The sequence below is a fragment of the Equus asinus genome, chromosome 1 (genome assembly GCF_041296235.1).
Source record: "Equus asinus isolate D_3611 breed Donkey chromosome 1, EquAss-T2T_v2, whole genome shotgun sequence".
Lineage (NCBI taxonomy): Eukaryota > Metazoa > Chordata > Mammalia > Perissodactyla > Equidae > Equus > Equus asinus.
The window spans coordinates 111705631-111719259 of record NC_091790.1 but is presented as its reverse complement, the minus strand read 5'-3'; the positions used below and the strand labels follow the sequence as shown (position 1 = coordinate 111719259).

General features: G+C 37.2%; 1 protein-coding gene across 2 annotated transcripts in view; it reads right to left on the bottom strand.

Annotated features, from left to right (window-relative positions):
* The window catches only part of RELN (reelin), a 466017-nt gene that overhangs the window by 148590 nt on the left and 303798 nt on the right, over window positions 1-13629 (bottom strand). For both annotated transcript variants that reach the window (XM_070505680.1, XM_014831901.3), the window contains exons 14-19: window positions 13418-13626; window positions 12331-12459; window positions 11239-11348; window positions 7542-7608; window positions 3493-3726; window positions 2663-2824 (exon numbers count right to left, since the gene is read on the bottom strand). In XM_070505680.1, the coding sequence (XP_070361781.1) occupies window positions 2663-2824; window positions 3493-3726; window positions 7542-7608; window positions 11239-11348; window positions 12331-12459; window positions 13418-13626 (911 nt within the window). The remainder of the gene's footprint in view (window positions 1-2662; window positions 2825-3492; window positions 3727-7541; window positions 7609-11238; window positions 11349-12330; window positions 12460-13417; window positions 13627-13629) is intronic.

Below are 13629 nucleotides of genomic sequence, written 5' to 3'. Positions count from 1 at the left end.
CTGGCACACGATAAGGACTCAACAAACTCTTGCCGCATGAATGAAGCACATATTATCAGCACACCCTGAGAGAGCTTCGAATACAGAGGCAGAAGGAGGTTAATATTCTAATTTTCAGTGGCTTTTAAGTGACGATGCCAGGATGGCCCAGATCCTGTGCCCTTGACCTTTACTTCACATCCCAGGATAGAGTGGGAGGCCCTGCTTTCACCACTCTGCACAATACAGTGGCTGCTCAGAAGAGCTCTGAAACCACTTGATCAGAATATTCCGGGACGAGAACCCAGGGACTTGGGTCAACACTCTACATCCATCTTCCTTTTTTGGGTAGGTACTAAGCTCATAGATTTCTTGTAATCAAATACAATTATCAAAATTTAAAAATACCAATTATTTCCCAAGACCTTCCAGTCAGTTTGAATTAAAAGATTAACTTAGACAGATTTTAAATTTTATAAATAACAAGCAAATAGAGTTCTTTTATTTACTGGGTGAATCACAGACAGCAACTTACTAGAAACTGGCTCGAAGTAATAGTAGTTAGCTAGCTAGCATATCTAACTGACGGATCGTACTTCATTTATGAGCAAACATGGCAGAAGGGAACAATATGGAATTCACAGCAATTACAAGCAGCAATTTAAAGTGAAGAAAATACGGCAAATGGCTAAAGGCATCAAGACATATTTAACTCTCCAATGAAGAATTTCCATGGTTTGTATTATTTATCATATAAAATATAATTTAGTATCTAGAATATATTAAATTCTACTTCTGCCATGTCACCTTTTATTAATATTTGTAGGAGAGAGGGGGAGGGAGGAAGAGTCTCATGGACAGAGGCACAATATACAAAATGAAAGTGTTCCTGGTACCACTACTACGTTCTCCTTTTTAAAAAATCTCCACTCTGATCTTAATCTTTCAAGCTATGCACATACCTAATGCTGAAAAAACACCTTGATTCTACACAGAAGAAAAATGTTGCTGTCAAATGGCAAGCAAGATTAAATGCACCTTTGCAATAGCACATTAAATGTGTAATTATTTTTCATATCAACAGAGATTAATTAAATTTTGTGATATAGATTGATGACTGAATTTTGTAGCTGTCCATCTTTGTTCGAAAAATTGTGTTTTAGGCCAAGTTAATTTAGGACAGTGATATTTTCATCATGTTTTCATCATTATTATTAACACCTTGATTTTTGTTTAATTTTCTTTTAATATTTACTATGGAGTGTCTATGAGATGTTTCTTTAGCATTCACATGTCTCTACTGAGTGAGAAAGTTGAGTTTAGCCCTACATTTACCTTTACAGGGAAAACAACACATCTGGTGTGTTCTTAAAATTGTATAATGTATACTATTTATAACTCATAAGAGTTGTTAACCATTATTACTGCTACATGCAACTTCATTTTCTATGAAAATAAAAGTTCTCATCTATTTACAAATACTTAGAGATAGGGAGTACCCTAGGCACAATTCTAAAGTATGTAAAGTCTATCATCAGTGGCCCTTCTTGCCATGGTGCCAACGCAAACCTCAGTGCCCGGAGCCCTCCCTCTTTTTCACCTCTCCGCATCATCAAATGGTACTTCCAGGAAGTCAAACGGTGTTAGTTCTTTACATCTGACTGTGAATGTAGCCACAGTGTGACCTTCTCTAACGATATTTTGACTTTCCCATCCTCCTCTTCTCCTCTTTAAATTTATAAAGCAATTTTAGTGAGAAGGTCAATACGTATTCTAGAAGGGGAGAGGATCCTTTGTGCAATTCCAAAATTGTACCACTAATGGTGATTACAACTCCGCCCACATAGAAGAACGTCCCTGCTTCAAGTAAAACTTAAATCTCACAATTGTGACTATAGATTATGAAATACATAAGCTAAAGAAAAATAAAAGTGGCCTGAGGAAAGGACTTTAAATACATCCTCACACTCCACCTTTGCTAGGGACTCTATACATGCTAGAAAAATTTATTTGTACTCATTACTTAATTATATTATGTACAAATTTAAAAACCATATTGGTTATCAGATTTTATGAATTATTACCTCATATAATTTATTACAACATATTATATTGCTAACAAATATCTGTCAACAGCATTTATAATTTAGTGCCATATTAAAATCACATCTGGGGCTGGCCCCGTGGTGTAGTGGTTAAGTCTGGCATGCTTTGCTTTAGCAGCCCGGGTTCGTGGGTTCGGATCCCAGGCATGGACTTACACCACTCTCAAGCCATGCTGTGGCAGCAACCCACATACAAAATAGAGAAGGTTGGCACAGATGTTAGCTCAGAGCAAATCTTCATCAAAACAAAAATCGTATCTAAAAGTTTGCACTATATTTGAATAAGCAAAATAGTAACTATTTGTCACTTTCCTAGGCATCAAAATATTTCCCTTAGGTGCACGTTTCAAAATATGAGAATAAATTTCTTCAAAGTATCAGAAGTCAGTAGGACAAACGGATTAGAAGAAGAATGTGGCTTGCTAGATTTTTATTGCAAGATACATCCATCTCTGTCCTCACCATCTCTCAATGGAAAAATATCTAGAATCTTCACACAGTCTTATACCATTTGAATGATGACTTCCACAGGAAAGAGCTATCACTCTAATCATTTTTCCAAATGTTTTCCAACATACCTGGGCTCATGATAGTTGAGATATGAATAGTGCTCCAAGAGTTTCCAAGTTATCCCATTATCATAAGAATAATGCAATAAGACTCCTTCACCAGGCTGGTCGGGGGCTCTGCACGTGCTCAGAACGGACTTGCTCCCCAGCCTCAATGTGAACTGGAGAAACCTAGACAGGAATTGTCTATAATTAGTGTGTGCATAAATATTTTTAATCATAATGTCCATTTTGGCTTTTAAAGAATTTCAAACAAATTTAAATGAACTACCCAAAAGCTGTAGGTTTCCATGCATCCTTTTTTTATGAAATGTAAGTAATTTCACCATGAAATGTATGAATATGTGTAGAAGATGAGGTCAATGAACAGATACATCCACACAAATATAACTGTATGTTTATACATGTTTGTATACTACGTACTTGTGTACATACACTTAAAATGCCAATCATTCCTTTACTGCATTATTTATTAGGCACTGGGGGAAGGGAATATGTAGGGTAAATCTAATCAGCCTTTGCAAGCTGTCAAATAAATAAAACTACATAAATAATTAACTAGCCCTTGGCTTAAGAACACAGTTTTGATGCTAACATTTCATATTTTAAAAAATCTAGTCAGTCATTAGTATCCTAAAGTCATCAGTAAGCCTGTTAATTTACTAAAAATTAGGGCAAAATAACCCTATATAAACTGTAAGCTTCTTCTCATCCTGGTTAAAAATTGGAAGATGTATATATTAGCAAAAAAGAAAAAGAATAAAAATTGAAAAGAAATGGATCTAAAGTCAATCATCAGTATCTGGTTTCTGTATGTATTCCCTCCTGCCTTAACTCACCTGGATTGTGAGCTGTCAAGGAAAGATGTAATCAGCTGACGCCTCCCATCTTTGTTGAAAACCAGGGCCTTACCACTGGCCAAGACACCGCAGCCAAAGCTGACTTCAGCACCACGGATAGAGTAAAAGTTATGGTATGAGGAGAGCCTGGAGCTGCCAAAGCTTTCAGAAATAAACATTGGGAATGTCTGGGATGCCATCTCACAAGCTGGGCCGGAAAATCCAGGGTCACACCTGAAAGAGATACCACGAAATTAAATCTTAAACTGTTGGCCCTTTCAGAGACTCCTGAATCTACTTCAGGGAGGAGGAAGTCGAGCGGCCAGGCTGCGACACAATGGTGGGTGAGGCTCATTAATCTTTGGAGAATTCTGAATCTGAAGACTTGATAAGGGCGGACTGACTGTAAATATTCTGGAAGAATACAGTCTTTGCACAGCCCTGCTATAAAAAGCTTATGTTTCAAACAATAACCCAGCACTCACCTTTAACCAATGCCAGCAATTTATGTGCAAATGCATCTACATTTGTACACACTTCCAAGTTAAAATCTTTGTAAAAGGTGTATTGTATGTAAATAATTTTATTTATAATGATGTTCAATAAGTTTGTAAAAGAAACAGCATAAAAAAAATACTTCCATAAGATATCTAGAATAAATTTCCTCTAGGAGCAAATGCAAAAATACACATTATGTTTCCAATGGGAAATTATTTGAAATATTTGGAAAAGATTGGAAAACAAATCTGTCTTTATTCCAAACTTACACTGGCATTATAAAGGGAATGCATACACCCTTGACCTAGATAGATGTCCTCAGCAGAACTGTGTTGCCTCTCGGGAATCCAAAATTAGTAGCGCTTCAAGAAAAAGAAAAACAAAACCAAACCACACGCAACACCTGCCTGCCGCCACGTAAGGATATGTTGTATTTCTGTTAGCTGACTAGAATATATAAAGAGCTCCCTGAGTCTTCTACCAGTGAGAAAACTCATCACAGAGGACTCAATAATTGGATATCAGAAACTTCTTAAATTTTAAGGAGTTTACTCATCAGGAATTAGTTTCCGATTCCTTATTTTCATTGCACTATTTCTCACTATCGTTATCTTGTCACCCATTATAAAACTAAATTTGTGTCTTTTTGGGTGGGGTAGGTGGGTTCTTGTTTAAGCATTCAAAACTTCTGATGTCAGGAATAAGGCTTTTATAAAGCAAGTGTACCAAGCAAGTGATATTATGGCATAACTCAGAAGGCTGCTTCTGGAGCACTCATGCTGAAACTGGGATCTATGCTGGCCTCACAGAGGGTCAATGGAGGGTATGAATGTGCTGAAATCAAATGCCAAATTGTATGTGCACTGGATATTCTGGGGGAGAAGGTTTATAGTTATCATCATATTAGCAAAGAAGGTGGACCCTAAAATGCCAAGAACTATCGTAGCATGATGTTCGAGAGTTGTCTTGGCACTAGGGATGGGAGTGGGAAAGAAAACCAATATTTATGGAGCATGTAAAGGAGCCTCAAACAGTTTGCTTCTTTAACGTGCTATTTCATTGATTTAGTCAGACTCTAAATAGCCAAGTAGCCTGCAAAAAAGATTTAAAAAATGAGCTAAAGAAGACGTATTTTAACATTAGGAAACTGAATGTGGTTTACCATGGCCACAAATTGCAATTAGAGTCCCCCAACAAGACTATCTATTACCAGAGGGCATTTCAGGGCAAATGCATTTCTGTCTATCTTAAATGAGTCTTTTTAAGACCAGAGATTGGGAGAAATCGGTGATCATTTAGAGATGACTCACACTGGAGTGAGTTCCCATTTAAAAGTTTTGAAGTGTACTTTTCATCAAAAGTTACACAATTGGGGTGGAATGCTGATAAGGATTCCATCCATATATTTAAAAAATACCTTCATGGCCTTTGTTTTGCAGCGAAACAGTAGGGTAGCACACACTGGTGATTTCAGGAATGAACTGAAGCTGTCCTGACTCCAAATATGCCCCTTACTGGTTCATCTACCCACCTTTTACTGGTCACCCTGTATGTCAGGAAAAAAGGTCCCACTGTTAAGATACATGGATGACATTTACCTAGGAAGGTTTCTAATACTCTTTGTCCTCATTAGCGTGTCTAACTGGGTGGCCCATCAGGATAGTGAGTTGTCAATTTAGAAACCCAGGCCTGGGGATCGTACACAGGCAAGAAAGTGTTCGGGAGCAGGAGAGGTGGACTTCTGGTGGCAAATAACGGTAGTGATGAGGGGAGCAAAGTGGAGAGAAAAATACAAAGCTGCAGAGGCCCCTGTTCAAGGATTTGTTTAAAGGAAATAAGTGGTATTGAATATGAATTTCTTTTCTGTGCAATTTTGCTCAAACTTGACAATGCACATATTACTGGAAAAGGATGCAGGGGCTCAACATTTAGGCCAGCCACAAACGAACGAAGCCAATGAATACTACGTAAAACATTGTTAGAAACAGGGAAAAAACTAAAGTTCCAACTGGTGAAAATATTCTGCCAAACCTCAGAAGGAGGAAAAGGCTACGATTATTCAGGATAATGTATAGTGTCAAAAAGGAAGGATGCCCAGGGGCACAAACCTGCCATTCAGCTTTCCGTTTGCATCCATCATGAGTGACACAGATGGTTGCCTTAAGAAAACTATTGAATGCCAACAGGGATATTGTACACAAAAAATGAAGTATGAGGTATAACTATGGTAATTACAGATAGGCCTCTTAGAAATTGCACTTTCTATTTTCATTAATAAAAGCAGCTGTCATTTTAGATAATTTGTTTTCAAAACTTTTCAGGACAACTTCAGGAGTTACAAAAATTTCCGGGCTCCTTGTGTTAATTTTATTTGAAGTGCACTAAATGAGAGGATAGCCTGGTTATGGATAAGGGAAGAAGGTAACAACTTGAGGAAGAAACCAGCCAACGTTTCAGAGATCTAATGAGTCAGTGTTTCTGGGCGGGAGTTGGTGGTTTTATTAAAAAGCACAGAGATGCATTTTCAGTTTTGAAATATGAATAGGAATTTTCAATTCTTTACATACATTATAAAACATTTCCATTGTGCAGAGTGATTTCTTTGTTAATTAAAATCATTAAAATATAGTTAAAAAGTTAATCTGACACTCTAATCTCAGTCTTGGCAGGTGTCTTCCCTCATACATATAATCTCCAAATGATCAGTTCAAAGTCCTTTTATGAGTTCTCCACTAATTAATTAATTGACTAACTAATCAATTAATTATTCTTTTTGTTTGCAACACAAGAAGAGACAGACTAGATGATCTTTTGTTGAAAACTTATCTGTATAACAAAGACCGTGTGATTTCAGGAATTTCCAGGATATTTTATACTTAAATATTAATATGGAATGACACAAATATGAATATTCATTCTTGGTATAACCATAGCACAATACTCTGGTGGTGACCAGGTATTACACTATTTATGCATAATTTCGGACTTCATATTCAACATCATTATTATGTAAAATACTTCATACATCAGTTTGAAGACTCAAATGATTTTCAAAAGTAAGTGAGGTTGCAAAGTTATATTTAAAGATGAATTTTCTTATCAATCTGCTAAATTTGGCTCACTCCAGTTTCCTTTAGCATTGGGTCTACGGGTCAGTACTGATTTTCATAATTTATTTACAAAGCACGCTAGGAATTAAAATATAACTCATAAACACTAGAACAAGTTTATGGAAAAATAGCATATTGAAGAATATAACTAAAGACAGAAAAAGCAGTCATCAAGCTCTGAGGAATTCAAATTTGTTCACAAATTTACATGAGGTATGCTAAATTTATTCACAATTTAGCGTAATAGAAAATTTATTTATTAATCAACTTCCAATTACAAAATACACTTAATATTCTACTACACTTAAATTTCACTTGGAGTATCTTATTTTAGGTCTTAAAAAGACCTCAAAAGCCTAAAAATGAAATCAAAACATATTAAAATGACTTGTGGCTTCAAATCAAAAGAGAGAAGTATAAACATTATTTTAAAATGCTTACTTGCAGCCATGTCGCGTGCACTGTCCTCTGCCAGAACAGAATTTGAGACACGATGGACCAATATAAACTGCAGGGCAAAAGACAGCATGTAAAAAACGGCAAAACAATTGGAAAAACCAAGAACACGAGCAGCCTGTGAAACAATTTTGTGAAGTTAATACTCATGACATCTAGCTCACTGTATGTACGCTGTGCGCAGGAATCCAGGTGACACATAGACTGCTGTGGGACAAGGTAAGTGCTTAGCTACAAATCTGCCGGAACTGTTCTGACTCAAATAATTCTTTCAAGATCTTAATGTTTCATAGCAAAAGAAAGTAGAAATATGTAATTTGGGTTCCTTAATGGAGACTCTTCAGCTGAAACGATTTCAGGCAGAATATTAATGCTTCTGTCTTGAACTTTCTACAAAGTTTAATTTCTTTAGGTAGAAATAAAGAATTTACAAAGGGTCAATTTGATAGGTCGTGCAATGGAGAAGTTATAATTTAATTTTAAAAACTACAATTTCCATTCTTCTCTGGGGAAAATCTGTAACATTGGGAAATATCCTGATTGTTATATACATTTCTACATATTAATCCATTCTTCCTGAAATGGGGAGTTAAAATCTGCTGTTGAGCGTAAACCTATAATGCAGATATTTTCCTAAATGGTGGGCATGACTGATAAAGATGTTACACATCTAAATTTTAATCTTTAGAATACTGAGAAAAGGGCTCCTCGTTGTCGAACGGTAGGTTCTGAGATACTCAAACTCAAATACATTTAAAGATATTAAGCCTTTTGATAATCAATACAATCAATAACGCACCAAACAGTGTAAACATGGAACAAACCAATGAGGAGTTACAGGCAATGGTTACTAAAACCTCACGTAGTCAGTTTCAGGCATGAACAAATTTATCATCCATTATCATGCTCTTCTCTGGCTTGTAATCATGTCAAAATAGTTAAACGACTTTATTTTAAAATAAACTTTCCTGTGGGCTATGTTCCTATAAGCACTTATTGTCTGGAGCCAATGAATAGGTACAGTCATTCAAATGCGATACAAAGCAGGGCAGCAACAACTCTTGCTAAAGGAAACTGATGGGTGAGGAAGAGATTAGATTTCTAGACAGGCTGAGTGGTTCTAGGTGTCAAACAACCCCGGAGTCAAATTCTGGCTTCACCTGGGAAACTTTGGATAGTGATTTATTCTATCTAAGCCTCGATGTTCCTGTTCTTTAAAGTGGGGTGATATTGCTTGAAGGAAAGAATAAATGAAATGTTTTATACTTAGCATGCTGCCTGGCACCATATGGTTATGATCATCTCATCGCCCTACTGGGGTCAAATGTCCTTCCTGCTCCACCTGCCTTGATGGGCTCCACTGGACCCCGAGTGCCGAGGAAGCAGAACGGGGCTTCGTTCTTCTTTAGCCTGGAAAGCGTATGGATTGTTTTCCCAGCACACTTGATTTGATGGCTGCGGTAGGATTTGCTCTAAGTCCTGTGAGTGGCTCATTGCATTCTGCAGGGTCCCTCCGGAGACTGCCCTATGGTGTACCCATGTCATAGTTCAAAAAGCTTCCATTGCAAAAAAATTCCACAATAAACCAAGACTTTCCAAGTCAATGAAAAAAACTGTAATTAAGAGTTTTGTTGTCAACTCTTCCTGCTAGCGATGGAGCCTTTAGGACTCACAGCATGAGTAATTTTACAAGCTCCTTTTTCCTAAGAGTGTGGAAAGGACAGATTTGTTTTCTTCAATATTACCATTAATGTAATCGAGTTGAAAACATTAAAAAGTGATAACAAACATACTTTGCTCTAGGATTTTCCATTTTGCAAAGAATTTCAGGATAATTTCCAAAGTACTTTCTTTACTCACTAGCAGGAGCTAGCCTCACCACGAAGGAAGAGCATACATAACACAAGCAGGATATTGACCTGGTTTTTTCTCTAGGTTTGTTTTCCTTGACATAATTTTAGAATGCTATAGTGAAACAGGAGAGATTTCAGGGGTGTTCTTTGGCAAGTTGGCACACATTTCTCTCCGGAAAGAGTGAGTGTGTGTCCTCTTCTTGCACTACGAAGAAGTCAGACAGCAGGTCCTGTTTTTTGAAACCTTCACTTTGGATGATAACAGAATTGAAGAGATTTCTGCCCCACGTTGGGCATTTGACACATACTGTTCACCATGCTCATTCCACATATCTTCACCTCTACTCCTTCTACTCAGAGGCTGACGGTGGGAACTCGGGATATAGAGTAAACACTGTCTGACTTGGAATCATGTCGTAAGAGCTTTCTTTAGGAAATTTAGATCTTTTCATAGGCTTGTATGTGCTTCATTGCACTCTGGATATCCTCATGGGCTTTATTTCATTATTGGTTTTTTCATTTCTTTTATCATCATCACAGTAATATAAGTTCATTATGGGACCCTTGAAAAGTATGACAGCAGGGAAGTCACCTCCATCCCACTAATTCAGAGGCACACACTTATGCCCTAGAGCTCATTAACTGGTGTGGTAACTCAAACGCTAGGCAACACGTTCTACCAGTGGAGAAACTCCAGTTTAACAAATTCATCTTTAGATGTTTCTGCAAATGCACGGTGTTGACGTCCACATACTTCATATGGCCTTTGAAGTCTGGGCCCTTTATTGGTCTTCTCTGAATACAGATCGTTTACAGAATTTACATTGGCTCATCAGCAAATTATCTTGCCTGAAGTTATTCCTGAGTTTCAAGAATGTATTTAATTGTGTATCAATTTTTAAATTATTCAAAAATAACCGAAAAATTATTAAGACCTGGAAAACCAGCATTAAACAATGGTGTAGGCTTTTCCTACTTTACAAAATCGACACAAGTCACTGGCTGTGCTAAATTTCATAAGTATTGACATTCTGTCTCTCCTTCCCTCTCTTTCTACTTCCTTGTAGTATAACCCTGTAGTCAAATTTATATACTCTCTGAAAACAGGAAATCTATGAATTTGCCTGTAATTAGAATTATTAGAAAACCAAAGAGCTGACTATTAACAACAAATATAAGAAATTCACAGTCATGCATCCCGATAGCTTAAAATATCTTCTCTCACGTGCACTTGGCATAAGTAATACTGGCTTTAAAGTTAAGCAAAAAATTACGAACAATTCACTTAAAAATTAAAAATAACAAAGGACATTTTATGTATATCTAAATTTTCCTTTTATACTGTTTTCTGAAAAGGAGGTAGAAGTTTCACTCTAGAAGTTTCATTTTAGCGATGATGTTTCCTATGTGTGGTGTCTGCATCTAAACGATAAGCGTTCCAGATGTTGCAGCAGTTACTAAGAGAAGAATGGGTCTTATTTTAACACATGCAGTATGGTAAGTATTTATGTTAATTTTGTATAAAACATTCAAAGAAAATGTTAGGATATCCCTCGTCATCAACTGCGAATTTGAGTTTCAGGGCTTCATGCATTTTTAAATTATGTATGTTGAAACATTCTAGCATCTAATATTGCTGACTTCGCTGCCTTTTTTTTCTGATTGTGCATCCCTGGGCTTCTAACAGAATGCAAAAGAGAAGGGGAAGAAAGGGCGTTTAATGAATCGCAAGACCATGACTTAGAAACGTGATTAAGTCTGTGCTCACGAACAAAAGCACAGGAAGACTCTGCATCAATGGCATGTGATTATGACAGGCAGAAACTAACCATTATCAATTGCCCACATGTTTCCAAGGATTGGTCCCGTTTGTCTCCAGCGAATTCTGGTGTCCCGGGTTAGTGCTGCGTTGGGAAGGGGGATCGTTATTCGGTTCCACCTGCAAGAAATTTAGCACAAAACAGCTTCGCAACTATGTTCCCATCTTTTGAATCTGTTTTACATGTTTTTGATGTTCTAGTCTTTGTGTGCTTGGCAGAGCACTAAAGTTTGGTAATAAATGCTTTAAATTCACTTGTAGAGTTTGTTTATGGTTTTAAAACAGACACGTGACTTCTAAAAAAATCATGCTAGAATAGTGGGTTTGTTCTTAACAGCAAGTGATATTTATTTTGTTTTTAGACATTCTTTTTAGAAATTTTGCATCAATACTCAGACCTTAGATATTATTCTAGGACAAGCATCTGCGCAGAGATGGGGTGCTGACTAGCATTGAGTACTCTCTATTTTTCGCTATCCCCTAGTCCTACGCACATTTAAAGAGAGGCTAAGAAAGACAATAATTCTCAACTTAATTTTGTTATCCTTGGAAATATTTTTACTATTTATCTAGTGCTTATTCAATAAAGTGGCACGTATTTTACACAGTCATCTTTAATTCTCTTAACAGCCCTCAAAGGGGTGTACCAAAGGGGTGTATCGTAACCAACGGGGAGAGAAGTGAAAAGTTAGAGAGAGTAAATGTCATGATCCAAGTAGATGGCAGAATCAGGATTTGAACCCAGGTTTATTGCCAAAGCTTAACTTTCTTTCACTTCTCTATGCTTCATCTATCCATATTTTGGCAATAAGCCTTTTAGCAATAACTATAGGTTCACTATATATAGAATTTAAATTTATGTAATCCAACATAAAACAGCCAAGTACTGAAAGAATGGATGACCCTAAAAATTGTGATCTTGCATCAGATTTACTAAAATTACTGTTTTTTTTTTTAACGAGAACATTCCTAAGTCGGCAGAAAAAGAGAAGGCAGGTTCCTTATCTACCACGTCAAAAATACTAGTCTCAAGATTACTCATTGACTTTGAGTCTGCAAGATGAATTCACATCTCCTGATATCTTAGAGAGCATCTACTCACCCACTGTAGTTTTCAGAGGAGTAGATAGTGCTGTGAGGGAGGTGGGGTCCAGCACAGATCTCAGGTAAACACTCGGTGTGAATGAGGGACCAGGAGCGCCCATGGTTGGTAGAAAACTCTAAACTGACACTGATAGTACCAAAACAAGCACAACAAAAAAGGGGCAGAGATAACAAACAAAATGAAATTATTCATCTATGGCTAAGTGCATTAAACATTTGTAGAAGGAGTGTAAAAAATTTTAAGATGCTGTTTCCCAAATGATTGTTTTCTCCTCCACTGAAGTCTGGCCAGCCTTCAAAGGGCAAATGGTTAAATTACTGCTATAGAAACGAACTACGTTTTAAAGACAACAAATGGTAGCTTGAGTTGCGGCTCTTGAATTTGATAGATGGCAACGCAATTACCACGTCTCACACTGCCACTTCATCCTGTGAACGTGAGACTACAAAGTTCTTAGAAAGGACACGAGCAACACTTCAGCAAGTGAAACTGAGAAATTACAGCTCTTGAAGTGTTAATTGATTTCTGTGCCTTTTATTAGGGGGTCACTAACCAACATGAGGTCAAGCTTTTCTTCCAGTTGTTAGTTTTTTCTTCTCTCTCACAATCTGTAGGAATGGATGGCTGCCACATCATGTGCAAGCACCTCTGATACCTAAGACCAAGCTCTCAGAATGAAGTCACTTTTACTTAAAATCTATCCAATCATACTCTGCATATTAACTGAAGAACCTTTCTTTTGGGGAAAGTGTGTATTTTACTAATGGATATTTTATTAAAAATCCAGCTGAGAACCTACTGAGAACTTGTTCTCATTTAATAGCAAAGTCCATGTATTCCTTTTTTTGTGTGTGAGGAAGATAGTCCTTGAGCTAACATCTGTGCCAACCTTCCTCTGCTTTGTATATGGGATGCTGCCACAGCATGGCTTGATGAGTGGTGAACAGGTCTGTGCCCGGGATCCAAACCTATGAACCCTGGGCTATCGAAATGGAGCTCACAAACCCAACCACTATGCCACCAGGCCGACCCCCATGCATTCATTTTTAATTAGTTCACACATTCACAAAATAGGGCTTCCTACCTGTTACCAGGTTGATGAGTTCCACATCCCAGATTAATGGAAAACTGTATCATGTGAGACATTGTCGAAGGGAGAACAGGTAAGACGTGGAAAAAATCTACAGCCCAGACATTCCTGTTATGTCCTTGATGGTTCTTTTGCCTGAGACAAAATTTGGTAGCAGGAGTCTGAAGTTCAGGATTGATGACTACAGAAACCAAAGATGGAACCTT